At 37.0% G+C, this 19,185-nt stretch overlaps 4 protein-coding genes across 4 annotated transcripts; all 4 read right to left on the bottom strand.

Moving 5' to 3' along the window:
- Positions 1-879: 879 nt before the first annotated feature.
- J056_003119 (Vacuolar protein sorting-associated protein 11-like protein) lies at positions 880-6,632 on the bottom strand (the record flags this gene model as incomplete). The annotated part of the gene is made up of 9 exons (XM_009268423.1): positions 880-915; positions 966-2,759; positions 2,806-3,594; positions 3,841-5,061; positions 5,108-5,335; positions 5,499-5,780; positions 5,827-6,414; positions 6,456-6,557; positions 6,603-6,632. The coding sequence occupies 9 exons, from the start codon at positions 6,630-6,632 to the stop codon at positions 880-882; spliced, it is 5,070 nt and encodes a 1,689-aa protein (XP_009266698.1).
- Positions 6,633-14,308: 7,676 nt separating this feature from the next.
- On the bottom strand, positions 14,309-15,289 carry J056_003120 (Phosphatidylglycerol phospholipase C; the record flags this gene model as incomplete). Its single annotated transcript, XM_009268424.1, has 6 exons — positions 14,309-14,456; positions 14,505-14,572; positions 14,618-14,761; positions 14,808-14,911; positions 14,957-15,065; positions 15,110-15,289. The coding sequence occupies 6 exons, from the start codon at positions 15,287-15,289 to the stop codon at positions 14,309-14,311; spliced, it is 753 nt and encodes a 250-aa protein (XP_009266699.1).
- A 508-nt stretch (positions 15,290-15,797) lies between these two features.
- On the bottom strand, positions 15,798-17,584 carry J056_003121 (Protein phosphatase 2C-like protein C10F6.17c; the record flags this gene model as incomplete). Its single annotated transcript, XM_009268425.1, has 3 exons — positions 15,798-16,424; positions 16,485-16,557; positions 16,608-17,584. 3 exons carry the CDS (start codon positions 17,582-17,584, stop codon positions 15,798-15,800), a joined length of 1,677 nt encoding a protein of 558 aa, XP_009266700.1.
- A 953-nt stretch (positions 17,585-18,537) lies between these two features.
- On the bottom strand, positions 18,538-18,800 carry J056_003122 (uncharacterized protein; the record flags this gene model as incomplete). Its single annotated transcript, XM_009268426.1, has 2 exons — positions 18,538-18,711; positions 18,759-18,800. 2 exons carry the CDS (start codon positions 18,798-18,800, stop codon positions 18,538-18,540), a joined length of 216 nt encoding a protein of 71 aa, XP_009266701.1.
- Positions 18,801-19,185: the final 385 nt, after the last annotated feature.

Consider the following 19,185-nt stretch of genomic DNA (forward strand, 5'->3'; position numbering starts at 1 on the left):
TACTTTGACTTTGTTAGACAATCCTTAACTGATCTAATTAGCCAATTCAACTCCATTTTTAGCAACCTTGATGATAAACTCATTCTATTACCTTTCATACAAGACATTTTAGCAAACTTGTTCTCCTCACTACAATCCAACCTTAATTTTATCAATGACGCCGTAGCCTTATCTTCAATAGCTGGCTCTATCACTTACCTGAATCACTCCTTCTCATCTATCGGTTTAGACATTTCACCCCCTATATCTCAAATAATTCATTCTACCATCCTATCTTTCATAAACAAGTCCTTTAACATACCATCAAATGACACCAAAAACTACTTACAATCTCTGCTCAAGTCTCCAAAATCTTCAAAATCTATATCATCTTCCTTACTGTCAGATAGTGTTAAAGTCAAATTATCACAAAATAAATTACCAACATACCCAATTTTTAACGGTGACTTTACTTTAAATCCCCCTCAACTTGTATCAAATCATCCTTTTCTGGCCAGCTGGTTAAACTCAATCCTGAATACCCTAAATTCTCTCAGATTATTAGCACCAATTTCACTCAAATCTCATTTGAATAGCTCTTTAGATCAATCTCTCATCTTAATTGCAAGGATATTTTCAGTGTTTATCGTTCACTATTCACCTAGTAAAGATCCAAATCTTGATTTGAAATCTCTATACTTTACCATTTTTGCTTTCGTTCATCAAGCACTACCCTATTCAAAAGTAGCACTAACTCAATACATTTACCAAGATTCCAGCCACACTGTCTCATACGATCAAGAATTGAAGTTTATCATTGATCGCTTGATTGAATGGCTCGATAAATTTAGCTTCTGATGCATTTCACTATTTCTACAAATGTTTTCTCAATGAGAGGGTTTAAAACCACTTTGCGTCTAATTGTTTCGCTTTCACCTTGACTCATTGTTAGCATCAGTATTCATATTAATCAACTAATGGCTTACTATCGGTTTGACTATGATAAGACCAATAGACAACGCCAAAATCGTAATAGCTAATTGTATTTTGTTGAAACTTTCACTCAATACATCGAACTGTCTGGATGGTGAGACTCTAAACATGAAGATATCTTGTCCGTAAGCAACACAAATCGAAGTGGACTCTAATTGCGTCGATGGTACGCATTGAATGTCTTTGACACCGATGACTGGATCTTCATTTAGTATTGCTTTTGGGTCATTTGGTATCTTGGCCAAATCACTATTTATGACCATGTCGAATTGGCTATTGTTCTTCTTGCCTTTGCTGATTGCAGCCAACTTGTTAATGTGCATTTGCTTAGGTGTGTTAGGATCCAAGTATAACCTAGGTATCGAGATTATATCATCATTATCGTTAGCTATAATCAAATCCTTGTGTGTAATACCATTCCTTGTTACTGTTGGACTTATAGCTTTGATCGTGTTCGGTGAATACAGATATTCATGTTTCAAGTCTTCGACATTGACAAACAATTCTTTGGAATGAACTATTGTACTCATGTCCATTGTTCTGGCAACTGTGATTATTCTATTGTCAATAAAAACGCTATTTTCTTCTTCGCTCTCATCCTCTATTGTGTACTCTCTCTCGACTTGTCCTGTCACACCATCTACGACATATAGCTGCTTCATAGATGTATCTGCAATTACCGTAGTAATTAGTACAGCATGCGGGTTCAAGTATTTTTCAATTGCTTCTCTATTGGGCCCAATCTGTGCTACCGATGCAGTTGCACTGTTTATACGTTCTTGAACACCGACAATAGCTTGGTTTTCTGGTGCAAAAAATGACCAGATTTGATTTGACTCTATATCTTCATAGTTCATCATTGGTTTGTATCCATTTACTTTATCCTCAGATACTTGTAACGTGTAATAAAAGTCATTGGATATTGAATCGAATTTATCTCTGACAGTCTTGCAAAATGGATATAAATGTATACCCAGTTCTTCATCTATCAATGCTATTGCTCTGTTACCAGAGCTACCACACTCTATATCAAGTGGTATGATTTTGATCGGTCTGCTTTCCATTAAAGACAAATAAGCAACACTGCCAGAGCCCGTTAAAGCCGGTCCACCCAAAGCATCGACCTCAATTGCGAGGGTTTTCAATTTCCCATTAATTTCTAGGTATTCAACCAATGCTAAGACGTGAGCTGCATCATTAATACCAGCTGAGCGTGTGTTTATCAAATGTGTTACTCTCGTGTTTGAGCCAAAATTTCTACTCCAAAGTGTCTTGTTCGGATTGGCACTATCCAATCCTATTAATTTACCTTGTTTTGTGCCAACAATCACTATTTTTCTGTATCCGAATAAATCTCTAACTAACGAAGTTGAATCTCTGTGCCTGTCTCCTGTTAAAAATCTGGAACCGAAATTGACAATATATCTGGGAAAGTATTTGATGTTGTGGAAATGACTCAGGATTCTTGGGATAAAGGAGTACAGTTGGTTATTGTCAATTGAAGTCATTGGTTCATCTTTTTCTGGTAAATCAACCATAGTCAACGACAGTGGATCTGATAAGCCTAATTCCTTCACCCATTTTATTTGTAGGCCTTGATATAGTTCCATTGTCCCGGATGTCGTAATCAAAGCCATTCTAGCCACTGAGCTGTAGTTGTTTGCTAAAGTTGCTTCACTGATAATCTGTATAGGTGTGCCGCGCTTTGTCTGATCAAAAGGCAATGTGTATGAGCTTTCCAACTTGCCGTCGGGACCGTCTGGTGTAAAGATGTTGACGGTTAAGGCCTGAGTTTTTTTTAAGTAATCGAATAGTAATCAAGTGATCACTAACTCGTAGTGCATTTGCGGGTGAAGTCTGTACTATAAATGCTCTATTGTGCTTATCTAGATAACCATTAAAGTATGTCAAAGTGGGATCATACTTGAAGGCATGTAGTTGATTGAGAACACCCATTTCGATAGTGTAAACCAAAAGATCGTCTTGATAGACAGCACTGAAGATATTCTTGGATGACAGATTCAAATCAACGAGAGTTTTAAAGGACTTTTTTGATGACGTGATAGGTTTCAAAGATTTAAGATCAATGATAGAAAGCCTAGAGTGTTTGTTTAGCAATATTAAGTAGTCTCGGGTGAACTGAGTGCTAAGGTGATCCTCCAATTTCGCCTTAGACATTGTATCACCCGAACTGGGATCCAAAGACATAATTTCGTTGCTGTTGTATAAGTAGATGAAATTTGATTGAGACTGTAGACGGTAATTGTCATGTACTTGGAGCTCCCAAAGTAGATCTGCGGATAGAATATTGAAGCATCTCAGATGATTGTTATCAAGGACCAGGATGGAGTGTTTGTCATCCTTTGTAAAATCTACCTGGAAGTCACTCGAAGCTGCCAATGTTTTGTTCCAAAATTCATGCAAGCTGTGTCCATCAAACAGTCTTAGCGTGTGTTGAGAATCCAAACTAGCCAAAACGTCTTGATCAAACTTATAAGAAATTAGATTATCAAAGTTTATTCTGTTGAGTAGTTTGCCGTCTGAAGGGTTGAGTACGTTGATGTCTTTATTGGAGTGGGTGACCAGCGCAGTCTTGTTTTGAGATACTTGCTTGTAGTTGAACTGATGAAAATATATTTTTTCTGGGATATTTATTGATTCTAGCTTAAACCCGCATATTACTTGGACCAATGCTATAATCGCGATCAACCACTTCATCGTCGATTAATATCAAGTTCTTTACAATTAAAAAAGTTTATTTGCGAAATTTATTGATATCAAGTCAAAGCCCTCTGTTTTAACCCCATTCAAAAATATATCATGCCTCTCTATCAACTCCTTTTGATTCTTCCTTAACTCTCTTATCACCCCATGACTGCGCGCGCACAATGGACATTCGCTTTCATTGTCTGCTAATGACGTCGCATTGTACGAGTGCCCGCACGCAAAGTGTATTGCAGGTAGCTCCAGTCTCTCCCCTGTAGAAGCACACCTTGTGTTTTGGAATGACTGCGCCTTGTCACTCAATCCATTCAGCTTGTTCTCTTTCTTTTTACTTTCCTCTCGATACGTGAGAAACAGCAGCTCGTCGAGTCTGCTCTTTTCTTCGTCGTCACTAACTTTTCTTATAATCCATTCCTTGATTGCTCCGATCTGTACACCTGCTTTACTGATTATCTCAATTACCTCACTATACTCCGGTAGCTTGATCGACTCGTCCACATGCCCATTTTTGTTCAATTCTACTTTTACGTTATCTATTTCATTCAAAAGATTTTGTATGTCTGACAGTCTCTTGCTGTCACTCTCGATTCGATCAACCAAGAATTTCAGTACAACCACGTACATGTGAGGAACAAACCTTCCGTACAGATGGATGGACGTGATTACTTGCTCGATCATCTCTTCTCCTATACCTTTGACATCAGAGTATTTACACAACTCGATGTAATGATAAATTACTTCTTCGTATAGCCCTAATATACACCAAATCTTCAGCTTTCCCTCATCATAGTCTTCTAATGTGCATGTCATTAACGCGTGATTCAAGTCAATGGGTATCTTATCGTGATTCTCGATCATAGTGAGTGACTTTGAGCGTAAGTCTTCACGCATCTTCCCATTTTCTGCATTTTTCGCTACTTTTAGATATACCTCTAACAATGTCGTCATCAAAGATGAAGCATCATTGTGATTGATTGGTTTAGACAACGTTGGCTGATCACATGTTTTGATGCTAGTTGTATCAATTTCTATCCCCACCCTAGATTTCAAAATAGCTTCAATGAATTTGATTAACTGTTTCGGGACTTTGACGAAATGAGAAAAATACTTGCGCGGGGATGGGGGGACGTAAACATTTTCGTCCTCCTCCGATGACAATTGTGAGCCATGATTACTAGGGTTGTATCCAATATAGTTTATCGTGTTGGTGGCTATTGAATTTAAGCCACTTTTCCTCTTAATAAGCTTCTGATCAATGGATTTAGGCTTGTACGTGCCACAACACAAATCTATCAAAACGCAAGTGGTTTCCTCACACATGTTCTCCAAAAGCAATCTCCCGTAGTGATGTAGGTACTTCTCAGCCTGCGTATTTAATTAGATCAGGATTATTTAGCAATGATCAACAAACATCTTTGGAAGGAAGCTCCTCGAGATAAGACAATGCGAATGCCCAGTTATTGTTATCTTCAATCTGTATTTTTAGGAAGTCTTCGTGCCTATGATACTTTGCACTGAGCTGCAAAGCATGCTGTACGTATCCTGCTTGTCTCAAGACTCTGACAGCAGTCTGAAGGTCGAATTTCACTTCATCATTACTATCAGACTGATTGATAAAATCATTTAAACAGTCAACATCCTTTTAAAGTTAGTAGTGAAAAAGGAAGAATTTAGCATTCAGTACCTTTATTTTGATGAGACAATTTAGCAATAGCGTGGTATATTCAGGATTGGCATATCCTTTGTAATGTAACTCTTGAAGGTATTTCACTAGTTCGTGAAATCGTTGCTTTTCTAATAACTAGAAGATTTTTAGGCATGGACCAGAATGCTAGGGCAATGCTACTTGCCTTTCGAATAATACTGCTAGATTCGACGAATCCAATTGCTTGGGAGTACTCTAGTGTTGCCGAATGAAAATCGCTTTTATCGTATAAGTGGTCACCGTAAAGTCTATGGACATCCATTATGACATCCTTTGCCAACTTCTTTTCTGTGACTATATCCAATGCTAGCAAATAATAACCCTTAGCGTAAAGTGAATTCAACTTGGCATCAATACTGATCTCGCTCAGGGAATACGTCTGAAATAGAAATTAAGTTCAAGTATTAAAACCCGTAAAATCTTACCTTGCCGTCATTGCAAATAATAAAGAGTGTTTTGTCGCACTTGACTACGTCAATAATGCCCTGATGTAGGTCCTTTTTGTACGCTACGAATTTAAGGTTAAGATCAATTATAGTGATTGAATTTGCGTCTGCACTAGCTTTGCTGTTCATGCAAAGCACAAGATAGTTTTGAAAGCTCCGTAGAAACAATTTTTCTCCTTCGAATGCATACGTCGCCCTCCTGCCTTCTATTCCATAAAGATATAATGCCTCTTCTCTAGCTAAAACCAAACTCGCTGAAGCTACTGGACTTGGTTGAAGACAATTTAAACTACAACCTAAGTCGTCGAGTGGTGCAGCTGTACGACTACTCCTTGTTTTAATGTTTGAGACGAGCACGCAAGAAGGTGTTGATATAAACAGAACGTCCTCTGATGAGCCAAACAAAAGACCCGTTATCGGCTCATTAACGTCCACGATAAGATTGTAAGGCTTTAATTGTTCCAACTGCTGTATTGCCTGCTTGAATCTTCGCAACAAAATGACGCTGCCATTTGCGAGACCAATTGCTAAGAAGGACAGGTCGACGGAAATAGCAAACGAAGAAACCTGTAATGTCAGAAAGCGAGGACTTGATGATTAGCACCTACAGGGTGAGGATCGCTGTTGTGCTCTATGACTTTATGATAAGCGAGTTTAGGTTGATCAATCAAGTTCCAGCACTTAATGACTGGATAGTTTGAGGAATTTTCCTAATTTATCGCGTTAGATTATCAGAATCGGAAGAATACACCTACAGCAAGAGCTACAAGCATGCTGCTGGACATGTCCAAGTAAAGGCATTTGCAATCCTCAAAGCCATTCCATTCGTGGATAATCTCAAGGTTTTTGTTATAAATTTTAATGTTGCCATTTGGGTATACTTTGATGATCGATTCATGGTTGGACGTCATCAGACAGCCATCAAGACTTTCCACAGAGTTCTTCACTAGTGTTGAATTAAAGAAATTTAGAGATTTCCACTATTTCTTGTTAGTTGTAGTCGCGTCAAGCCACATTACCTACGTTGTGTTTGGACGCCATCAGTGACGGTGTATTGATAAGGCAAGCCCTGGGTTACAAAAACCACTAAAAAAAAAAAACCATGGCCCCCTCAAAACATTTTTATTATTGCTTGAATCTTTAGATCTCCATCGCATTATTATACTATTCCTTAGATGCTAGGATTCATTTCAACGACCGTTTTATGGGGCTTTGCCAGCCCAACTGTTTCGACATGGCTTTTTACAACTTAAGCACATCAAATGCTCCCAGACATGTGTGCTGCATAAATAACGGATAAATACTTATCCATAGTACTCGCTACTATACTCTTTTTGAGGCCACGGCGAAGAAGCAAAAGTATTGAATGGTGCGACTTTATTTGGTTGGAACACTTTCAAGTTGCCCGATGACTGTTCCACGCGGTCCGCAATGTTTGTGTCACTAAAAGAGTTTCTAGGCTCGGCTGACGAGCAGCGTATGACGGACTTGACTCATCGTCAAGTGAATTTAATCAAATGGACACAGATTAGGTCTCCCAAAATATCAACGTGAAGATAATAAATTTGCTTGTGCAGCACGTTCCGACGGAGCCCTACAGCTGTACAGGCTGTATGGCAATGGTGAAGCGCTCATGCTGGATGCCGAGTGGAGCGCAGTGTAGGCGTGGGTGGGGGCAATGCCGGTAGCATCGAAGTTAATATGAGCGTGGCGAGCAGTGATTATCTCTGCTACACCAGTTTACTTTTTTTTTCTTTTTGTTATTTGTCTTCGTTCCACGCCACCCCATGCCACTCTGCGTCAACCTCTGTCTACATCACCCTTCCAGCCTTCCTGGTTCTCAAGTCAGACAGAAGGATATGTGTAATACGATACATATCTATTTAGGAGAACTGTTGAAAGAATGTTTACAACTCTTTCAGAGCCTCAATCATTTTCATATAATTTACTGTACGCCCACCTACAGACTTACCTTAGAACATAGAACGCTTAAGCTTACTTCTTTGAAGTATAGGCTAATCTCATACGTTCTATCTTATATCGCTGTGTGCGTATTTCTCAATAGCGGTCTAAAGCTTACAATGGGGGAGCTTAATAGATGAAATTGATGAGATGCATTATTTATATAAAGTGAGTATTGGGAATACATTTGTGGGTGCAATAGGTAGTGAGATCCGGAGGTGTTATATTAAAATCTGCTTACTTCCTTTGCTACTTCTATAATTCTTAAACTTTTTCTTGGACATAGTGGTTTGTGAGGAGGTTTATGTATTAGGTTTGATTTCCCTAGTGGAAGATTACCATCGTTGATTCAACATGTTTGTTAATGTGCCCCGGTAATAGGTCAGGTTAGTGCTAGCGCTGCCTGTGTAAATACACGTGAAAATTTACGCCTGAGCGCATGCTGTGCATCCCTATAGCCACGTGACAAGGAACGAAGGTATTCTAGAAATAACAGTTAGCACAAAAAATAACTGAACACACCAACAGGTATGAGGAATAAAAGCTGAGCAGATTCGTTTACGAAAATAAACTCACGACAAGTAACGAGGGTAGCGGGTAAGTGAAGCACATCCGAAACAAGTTACGGGCCACGTGAGCCACAGAGAAAATCACCTTTTCAGTCGCTGCTGCGACGTCTAAGCAGTCCACAATTATATAATCTTTTTCTTGCGATTCAATGTCTTGAGTGACATCGCAAGTCGTGTGCGCCCGCTTCCCTTGGGTAATCTTCACCACGCCTAGTAAACTATATCTTCAATCCATCAACTCTTCAACTACAACCTGATAGTACGAAGAAGATTGTAAATCCGAGTATTGACGCTGACGTTTCACCAAACAAAGCTCCTCAACCAACGAACCAACGTATGTTTCCCGCCATAGCCAAAGCCCCGATACGTTCTCATGTTTTCGAACATGACGGGTAAGATGGCTAAAAATTGGACGGAAGTGTAAGAAGTTGGTCCTGATCCATGATCCGAAAATGTGGAACATTCTGCAAAAGTCAAAATCAAAATTGATATAAAAACACTATCATAAATGCTTCCATTAGATTGAGGCAAATTGTTAAATGAGTGATACAAAAAATCAATTTACAGTTATAGACAAATTATCCGATGTAGAAGACTTACCCTTCGGTGACAACTTTGACAATACTTTATTCTCAAACAAATTAAGCACTATGCAATATTATGATAATTCATTACCGCAAAAACGTCATAGATTGTTTTATTTGCGTACATCGAAAAAGAGAACGCAGTAAAGATGGCGCGATATATAAGCAGCAAAACGTGAACAGCATTAGTCTGCTTCAAAGTCAACATTAAACAAATAAAATCTGTAAAATTGAATCAGGATACCGAGCTCTGACTCAACATTCAATCAGAGAAAGCTGCCATTCGAAACAAATTTTTGTTCAAGCAAGAAAAAGAAATATTACTCGTATAGCCTGGTATTATTGAAGACAGTGAGTTTGCACATGGTTATTTTATACAATTTGCTGTCTCGTGTTTCTCCGCGCATCTCAGGCAACGGAGGTGGTGATCTGCATACTTTGTGTGTCTCAACTTTCCACATTTTAGGCATTGTCTCGGAATGAGGTTCGCTGGTTCTACTCTAGGCATTTCTCCGCTATAACCAACATTCAGGGATACGCTAGCTTTGGCGGCGTTGATGTCGTTCAGTTGCATCATTGATCGACAGAATCGTCAATGCACCCTCAAATGACGTCTCAGAGATGCGCAAGATCGTCAAGAACCTCGATCGCTTATGTTATGGATTACGTGTAGTGATTGATTTAGCTGAGCTCACGAGGAACGTTCACCATGATGTAAAATGGATTAAAGCGGCCCCAAACACGTACAATAGGCTCTGCGAGCCCATAAATGAGCTTAATACTCATGTAGGATTATACCAGGCCGTTAGAGAACAGAGCAAAATCCTACTATTCAATTAGATTACTCTGCTAATCAAGTTGCACTCTTGTTCCATCGAGACTTCGAGAAATCTGGCATAAAATTGTCAGACGCCCCAAGAAGAAGATTTATGTAACTCTCATTAGAGTCTTTGCTGCTTGGAGACCAATCTTTCCGATCAAAGCCCGCGTTGCTTTGTGTAAACTGTACCTAACGAATTGATAGATTGACCCATCAACTGAAAACCCCATAATCTTAGATAGAAAGGGCAAAACCGACAGCTTCGTCTACGGCTTAGCTCGATTACTTTTCCAAAATCGAAGTAAATTTCGAACTGATTAATACGCAAAATTGCAAAGCTAAAGACGCCGGCAATAATTGAAGCAAAAAAAAGGGTGAAATATTAGAGATAACTTATGCCGTATATCCACATTATTTTCAGACAAATCGTGTACAAGCAGGAAAATGACATTCTTCTTAAACATGTGACAGAACCGTGTAGGATATTATAAACTAGTGATCTACTTATTTAATCGTCATATGTTATATAATCATAGAAAATAAACAATAACATAAAATCGACTAAAAGACACCTTCTTTGAGTATATTGCAATATTGTGAAACATGAGTAACGACGAATTGATTTATTCCCACATGAACGGAATCAATTACGCTGTGAAATGCTAGAGAGTGTATCTCGTTTACATTTCCTAACGAATGACGGCTGCTTCAAAAGTTCGAAATGTATAAAACAAATCGTTCATTAAAAATCGTCACAGTGAATCCCAATCAAGTGGGGAACTCTGCTTCGAAGCTTAAGAAAACTCTTTAAATGTCAAATTTAATGTGAGTTACTTTTGAAAACACCTCGAATAAGTAACTTGTTACACTGATGAATTTTGGCCTCAGAGGGGCAGTTTTCATCTGATCTTTTGACATGGGTTGTCATTTTTCAAAGCTTTAATAAATTTAAAATATCTCGTAACCTTAAAACTACTTAGTCGCTTAAGCATCCCATAACTATTTTAATGTCTCGCCACCTTTTCAGGACTAATCTTTAACATTGAGTCGCTTTAAAATATGAATAAACGAGAGAAACTTCAACGGGTAAGCAAACTTGTTCTTAAAATTGAATTTAAACATGTTTTGAAATAAAGAAAATTTACTCATTATCTTAGTGGCAACACAATACTTTGAAAATCATTAAAGTGCTGGCGGTACTCTGAACAGCGCAGTTCAACACACCGTCTTCTATCGCACGGTCCGATTAATAAATAAGATAACGACACGTGAGACAACAATCCTTTTTAAGATTCAAGTCAATAACCGATTTTTGGAAAAAAAAAAAAACGACTATTTGAAACTCGGTTCTTTTGGAATAAAACATTACTTTACATTTATACCTGCATCTTAATTTTTAATCGAATAAAACAGCTTTATGTCACTACAGTCGTAAACTTTTACGGTCTATTTTAAAGAATGCATTCAAATGCGTCTCATTTGCTTCAAATGAAGACAAAACAACGGCTATTGCTTAACTATTCATTCTTGAAAAATTGTAATTATAATTTGGCAAAAAGGTTTCAGTTGAAAACTTTCAGCAAATCATAATTGCGTGTCGAATCATCTGTTTCCATTTCAATAAATCAAAAGATCTAAAGGAACCTGTTGGTTTATTTTTTTTTTTTTTTTTGAGTACATATCCGGTTTGTGATACTGATTAAGCAAACATCTATGTAAAATAATAAATGTTGTGCAGAAGTAATTGATTAAATTTCTTTTAACGATTATCAGTTTCTCAGGAAGGAGTTTATGCGTGTATGTTTAGTGATTTCACTAGCTCGTGGAACCTGTGCGGACAGATCTATTTCACATATGGCAAGGCTGCCCTTGCACTCTGCAGCCCTGTGAAAAGGTTTTTTTAAGAATTCAACAATCTCATCCTTGTCATACTCAGGTACTACATAGGAATAGCATCTTATATTACAAGAATTCACTGTTTTGACTTTATAAGTACTAGACTTTAATAACAATCGAACCACCTTCGGCCGTACAAGTCGATTTCATTGATAAGTTCTACAAATTAACTTTCAATTTTATAGCGTACAACAAAAGTAGATCACCATTTCATTTAAAAGTAGTAATTTGCACTAGAGTTACTAAAGTGAAGTTATTTTACGAACAGTAAGTCCGAACTTTGCAATTCAACTAGTGCCTATTTTCGCCTTGCTTCCGCACGACTTCTTCTTTTTAATGCTTTAAGACAACCTTGACAGTCAGATGTTGATTCAAATGGTAATTTGACTTTTTTTTTAATAAGATAACATCTATAAAGATAAAACTGTTCTTTAGAAACACGCGTTATCCGTAAGGAAATTTAAACGAGATACACTCTCTAACATTTCACAGCGTAATTGATTCCGTTCATGTGGGAATAAATCAATTCGTCGTTACTCATGTTTCACAATATTGCAATATACTCAAAGAAGGTGTCTTTTAGTCGATTTTATGTTATTGTTTATTTTCTATGATTATATAACATATGACGATTAAATAAGTAGATCACTAGTTTATAATATCCTACACGGTTCTGTCACATGTTTAAGAAGAATGTCATTTTCCTGCTTGTACACGATTTGTCTGAAAATAATGTGGATATACGGCATAAGTTATCTCTAATATTTCACCCTTTTTTTTGCTTCAATTATTGCCGGCGTCTTTAGCTTTGCAATTTTGCGTATTAATCAGTTCGAAATTTACTTCGATTTTGGAAAAGTAATCGAGCTAAGCCGTAGACGAAGCTGTCGGTTTTGCCCTTTCTATCTAAGATTATGGGGTTTTCAGTTGATGGGTCAATCTATCAATTCGTTAGGTACAGTTTACACAAAGCAACGCGGGCTTTGATCGGAAAGATTGGTCTCCAAGCAGCAAAGACTCTAATGAGAGTTACATAAATCTTCTTCTTGGGGCGTCTGACAATTTTATGCCAGATTTCTCGAAGTCTCGATGGAACAAGAGTGCAACTTGATTAGCAGAGTAATCTAATTGAATAGTAGGATTTTGCTCTGTTCTCTAACGGCCTGGTATAATCCTACATGAGTATTAAGCTCATTTATGGGCTCGCAGAGCCTATTGTACGTGTTTGGGGCCGCTTCAATCCATTTTACATCATGGTGAACGTTCCTCGTGAGCTCAGCTAAATCAATCACTACACGTAATCCATAACATAAGCGATCGAGGTTCTTGACGATCTTGCGCATCTCTGAGACGTCATTTGAGGGTGCATTGACGATTCTGTCGATCAATGATGCAACTGAACGACATCAACGCCGCCAAAGCTAGCGTATCCCTGAATGTTGGTTATAGCGGAGAAATGCCTAGAGTAGAACCAGCGAACCTCATTCCGAGACAATGCCTAAAATGTGGAAAGTTGAGACACACAAAGTATGCAGATCACCACCTCCGTTGCCTGAGATGCGCGGAGAAACACGAGACAGCAAATTGTATAAAATAACCATGTGCAAACTCACTGTCTTCAATAATACCAGGCTATACGAGTAATATTTCTTTTTCTTGCTTGAACAAAAATTTGTTTCGAATGGCAGCTTTCTCTGATTGAATGTTGAGTCAGAGCTCGGTATCCTGATTCAATTTTACAGATTTTATTTGTTTAATGTTGACTTTGAAGCAGACTAATGCTGTTCACGTTTTGCTGCTTATATATCGCGCCATCTTTACTGCGTTCTCTTTTTCGATGTACGCAAATAAAACAATCTATGACGTTTTTGCGGTAATGAATTATCATAATATTGCATAGTGCTTAATTTGTTTGAGAATAAAGTATTGTCAAAGTTGTCACCGAAGGGTAAGTCTTCTACATCGGATAATTTGTCTATAACTGTAAATTGATTTTTTGTATCACTCATTTAACAATTTGCCTCAATCTAATGGAAGCATTTATGATAGTGTTTTTATATCAATTTTGATTTTGACTTTTGCAGAATGTTCCACATTTTCGGATCATGGATCAGGACCAACTTCTTACACTTCCGTCCAATTTTTAGCCATCTTACCCGTCATGTTCGAAAACATGAGAACGTATCGGGGCTTTGGCTATGGCGGGAAACATACGTTGGTTCGTTGGTTGAGGAGCTTTGTTTGGTGAAACGTCAGCGTCAATATCCGTTATAAGTTGTAGTGTTATTTTCTACTTTGCCCTTCATGCAGATTATTATTTCAGGTTGATCATTCTGCTGTCCTATAATTTCATGTTGAGTTTAAATGATCGCCAGACAAGTCACATGCTAAATGCCTCCTTTATTGGAAGTAATAGAAACCAAGTTAAATAGCACGTCGTCTTGTTACGCACTTTGCGTGTAATGAGTATGCCAACATTTTACGAATGCACAATGTCACTGATTGAATTCGGTTATATTGAGTACTTCTTGTGGAATGATGATTACTATTAATTATAATTCAGTTAAAAAAGTTTCTAAATATCACACTTCAATTCAAGATAGGGCAAATTTACAAATTTACAAGAAAAATCAAGTGCTAGCTCTTTCAATTTGACCGCCATGTAGAGTTATAAATTTGATTTCCAAATAAGCAGCCAAATCTGTCAATGGTTTGTAATACTTCAATGAAGACCATGGAAAGAGAAGACCGTTCTCATTCGAAATGGCATCAAAGTCACTGGAAATAGTAAGAGGCCGCCTTTGACTATATGATTGATTAACTCACGATTCCATATCCTTTCTCAATTGAACGAAATATTTCGTTTCATCAGTAATAATACCATCAACTCCCCACTGATTGGCAGAGTTAACAAATCCCATATTCAATCTTTCACTCACTTTAGAAGCCTCGACCATTTCGGAACGATTATTGACAGTCCAAACCATTACACCTTTATGTGATTCTTTGCACTGTTTAAGAAATGCTTGACCGTCGCTACTGATTAATGAGCTAAATGACATACTCAAGACCTTGACATGATCCTTGAATTCGATGAGAAGATGTCTAAGCTGGAAAAATGACGCTTACGAAGAAGTGAGATCGAGCGAGTGATGTGCTCATACCAATATGAGCTAAGTGAGCATATGGAATAATGTTTTTTGCAGGCTCTATGAACTTTGGATGCCAGAGACCTAAGTTTGATGAATAAGTAAAAAAAAAGTGTAATCAAAACCAACCAAGTATAAGGCGTGGTGCTAATCTATTTTCGTAGTCGGTATACTTTGAGATGGATTTGTGCATGATACTAAATAATCTTTCCGGTGGATTGTTTGGTTTAATATCAATCTAAAACAGATATGAGTGATGCAATAATTGAGTGATAAACTCACGTTAAATTTGACATGATTGTTTTCGGGCTTCATGAGTAGCTCTAAGGCTTCATCGAATTTAGGAATTGGTTGAGCGGGTTGTTGGAGAGTACGTAAGTGTTCAATGTCACCAACGTAAGGTTTCGAAGGGATACTACCGGATCCATCAGTTAGACGATCTAATTCAGGATCATGAAACATAACAATGACATCGTCAGCACTACAAGAGTAGCGTTAATTGAGGAGTTGAAAGGTATGAATGAAAAAATACCAAATGTGTACGTCTGTGAGATAGAACCTTGATAAATGAAGCTTCCAAGGTAAGAAATATGACGTACCACTTTCGATTCCTTCGGATCCGTCTCTATAAAGGAATTGAAATTTATTACGTCCTTTGAATGATAAGATAGGTACTAACTTTATTGCACCTCTAAAAGCCGCCATTGTATTTTCAGGATATCCAGCACTAGCCTAAAGATAAAGCATTAAAGTGGATAGCGAAGCGTTTCGATAGACATTCCCCTCTATGACCGAAACTAGATGATATTAGCTCGAAGTTGATGACATATATAGCAACTAACCAGGATGGGAAATTGTCAATGTTATTGTGTTGTGAGATTGTATTCATTAAAAAATTTGTGCACGTTTGTTAGTGAGATGGGTGATCATGATCAGGCGACCATACGTCATTTTGAAATGAAAAATAAAATTATATTTGTAGATTATCCTTTAATTTTTGTACATTAGCATATTGCTTTTTAGTATTCGAGTCATAATCGTTCATCTTGTCATTACTATTGTTGAACAAAATGACAGAGACAGTCGTATCATCAAAGAATCGCCTTGAATGCGGTGGGGGTATAGATAATAAAGCAGAAACTTGATTTTCATGCGCACCACCTAAAGCATTTTTGATAAGTAGAGTTGATAAGTTTGATTCGTTGAATATGTACTGATTATCATTTGATTCATCGAAATTTGACGAGTTTCTTTCAGATGTGACATTTTGCAGAAGTTCGGATTTATCTAATATAGTCTTTCCGTGAATTCCACCTCTAACACCAGAACCATCTAGAGATTTTCCCACTAATGCGACAGCCTCCTCATTTGATAATCTATCCCAAAGACCATCGGTAGCTAAAATGAGGAACTGGGGTTTGCTTGAGAGATTCAATTTACGATGAGTAACTTCAGGCTCAGCGGTAACATATGGAGGAGTGAGTAAAGCCCTTGGTGGAGGTCTTATTGGATAAGAAGGAGGTAAGAGTGCGTTTGATAATTGAGATTGTAAAGGAGCAGACCATTTATAACGAGCATCACCGAAAGCTCTTGTTGGCTGTATTTAGAGTAAAAAGAATAAATTAAAAAATCGGTGGTTTAAGAAAGAAAAACTCACTTCTAAGCCACCTAAGACTCTACCACGTTGAACGACATAAGGAGATTCAACAGAAGGATGTTCAGATTGAATTCTTTAGAAATAAAGTCAGAGTAATATCACACCAAGCAAAGTGCAACTAACCTCTTGATTTCAGATTTAGATTTAGCGGTTTGATCAACTGATAAAACATCAACAAACCATTTACCATTATCATAGTAACCAGCTATAGCTCTTGAATCACCGGTTACTGCAATATATAAATCTTGACGAATTTCATCAATGTAAGCCATTAGAGCGCACGAACCGGACAAAGCAGAAAGTAAAGAATCATCAGGTTTGGACGGTGGAGAGGGAGTTTTAGGTAATTGATTTAATAAGCTTATAGGAGCTTGTAATAAAGAGTTATCCAAATTAATGAAAGCATTTTTCAAAGATTGCATGACAAGTTGAGGTTGAGAGTCTAAGTTAGTAGAATTGTTGTTAGATTTGAAGAGGTTGATAAATTGATGCCAATAAGAAGAGTTTGTAGGTGGAATGTTATTGAATAAAGATGATAAGTGAAGAGCAGTGGAAGGTACTAAGGATTTAGAGAGAAATTCTGAAGTTCTAAAACCAGAGTGACCATCAAAAACACAAAAGAAGAACAAGTCACCGGTTCTATCAAGGTTAATGAGGTTATTGGAATCATATGGCTTAGAATCTCTTTCCAAAATGATTTCACAGTGCCTATCTTCAATGGGGTTGTTCGAAGATATGTGATTATTGTAGTACTGATTAATTAAAGAAGGCTGACCAGATTTAACAATTTTAGTTGTAGATTCATTTGATTTGAGTAGAGTAGAAATATCCGAAGAAGAAAGCTTATTAACAGTTTTAATAGACTTAATACCATCCTTAGACTTGATCGGAATAGTGAAACTATCTGTACTGCTAATGAAAGGTTGATTGCTGAAATGATTATACAGACCATACAAGCCAAAGCTAGCAGAAGAGAAGAGTAGAATATCTATGATTCTATTCCTTGGCTTCGTTGGATTCGTTGGCTTATTCGAAATACATCTCTTCAAGAACTTCAATTGTTTGGATTGATTCGTTGAAACTCGCCGTATCAAAAACATGGGCGTTAAGAAGAGGAAATTGAATTAGTTTACATTATAAATAATTTTATTCAAATTTAATTTAAATTTTTTAAGCTGGTTGGATAATTCTAACCAATCAGTTTGATTAAATTTAAACTTGACAGACTCATTTACTTTGAATTGCTTTGTTGACTGATTCAATCTGCCTAAAGTCAACCCAGATTTTATAAGTTGAATTAGTATCATCTCTATATTGGATTCTTCTACTTGAATAACACGCGCTAAGTCTTTGTAATTGATAGATTTCCCAATGAAATTTGAGCAATAGTTGTTCAATTGAAGTAATCTGAATTTATCCAACAAAATTGATTTGTTGACATTGTTTAATTGATTGATTGATTGAATATATTGATTGAAATCCAAGTTGATAAAGCTTTGCAATAAATTGAATTCTGTTGACTTGTTGATATTGATTATCCCATTCAAGTTTACTAATTGATCAAATGAGTAATTGTTTATTGATTCTAATGAGTTCAATATGATGGATTTTGCGATCTTTTCATTGCTTTCATCAATTTCAATGGCTATCTGTTGGTATTTTATCATTCTATGGATATTACCTATGCTGTTGAAGTGATTGATAATGTCTACCAAGAATGATTTCTTAGCTTCGACACCTAAATCACTTAGCCAAGCAACCAACTCATCATCTTCCTTGATAATGAAATTTTGATCCTTATCTAGAATAAACTTGTATAACTCAATTTTAACATTATCTGTATTTCTCAGATTGTTGAGCAGATTGTTGATTGTTTTGAACTTTAAAGATGCTTCAATTGAGTTGTTAATCAAAACTAAATCCACCAAGGTATGATATCTTTTACTATAATCCTCACTGAAAACTTGAAGTATCAAAAAACCAATCAAGTTGTAGAATCCTTCAATTTCTATAATCAACCAGTTAGCAAATAGACGCCCATAGAATGCCGACTCTAACCTGACCAACTTCCACCACCCAAAGCTGTCATATCACTCAATAATTTATCAATGATAGTCTTCTTGTTAGAATCATTTAAATCGACCAGCTTTGATTGATATTCATCTAAATAGCTCATCTTCTCATTCTCACTTTTACTCCTTGATAAATATCCAACTACTTCGTGTATCTTTTGATTTATCAGGATGAAATTAAGCTTGATACACTAAGACTCACATGCTCGTCAAAAGTTGTATCTGTTGCAAAGTTATTGTTCATTTTGATTGAATTTTAAAACTCTGTATCTCTGACATTCTATCAAGCGCATCCCTAACCCTAATCAAATTTTCACTGACTATAAAAATACTCAATTCTCTCACCGTTTCTTTAACTAAACCATAAACCACTTCAAATTTGCCTTGGGTATGTCGTTGGGTTGGCGTCCGACTCATCTGTAGCAGGATGGATATGGTGTACCCATAACTTTGAGGTGGTATAGTTAAATACAGTTGTCCTCCACGCTCAATTAAGTCCTAGTACTTTCTTGAGCACTAACCGGGCCGCATATTTCTCGATTGTAACGATTATTTATTTTATTTTAACGTAGAAGCGTCTGCTTTGTGTTTGTGCTGCCGTTGATTTCTTTCATCTACATCTCTATGAT

Source organism: Wallemia ichthyophaga (genome assembly GCF_000400465.1).
Source record: "Wallemia ichthyophaga EXF-994 unplaced genomic scaffold scaffold3, whole genome shotgun sequence".
Lineage (NCBI taxonomy): Eukaryota > Fungi > Basidiomycota > Wallemiomycetes > Wallemiales > Wallemiaceae > Wallemia > Wallemia ichthyophaga.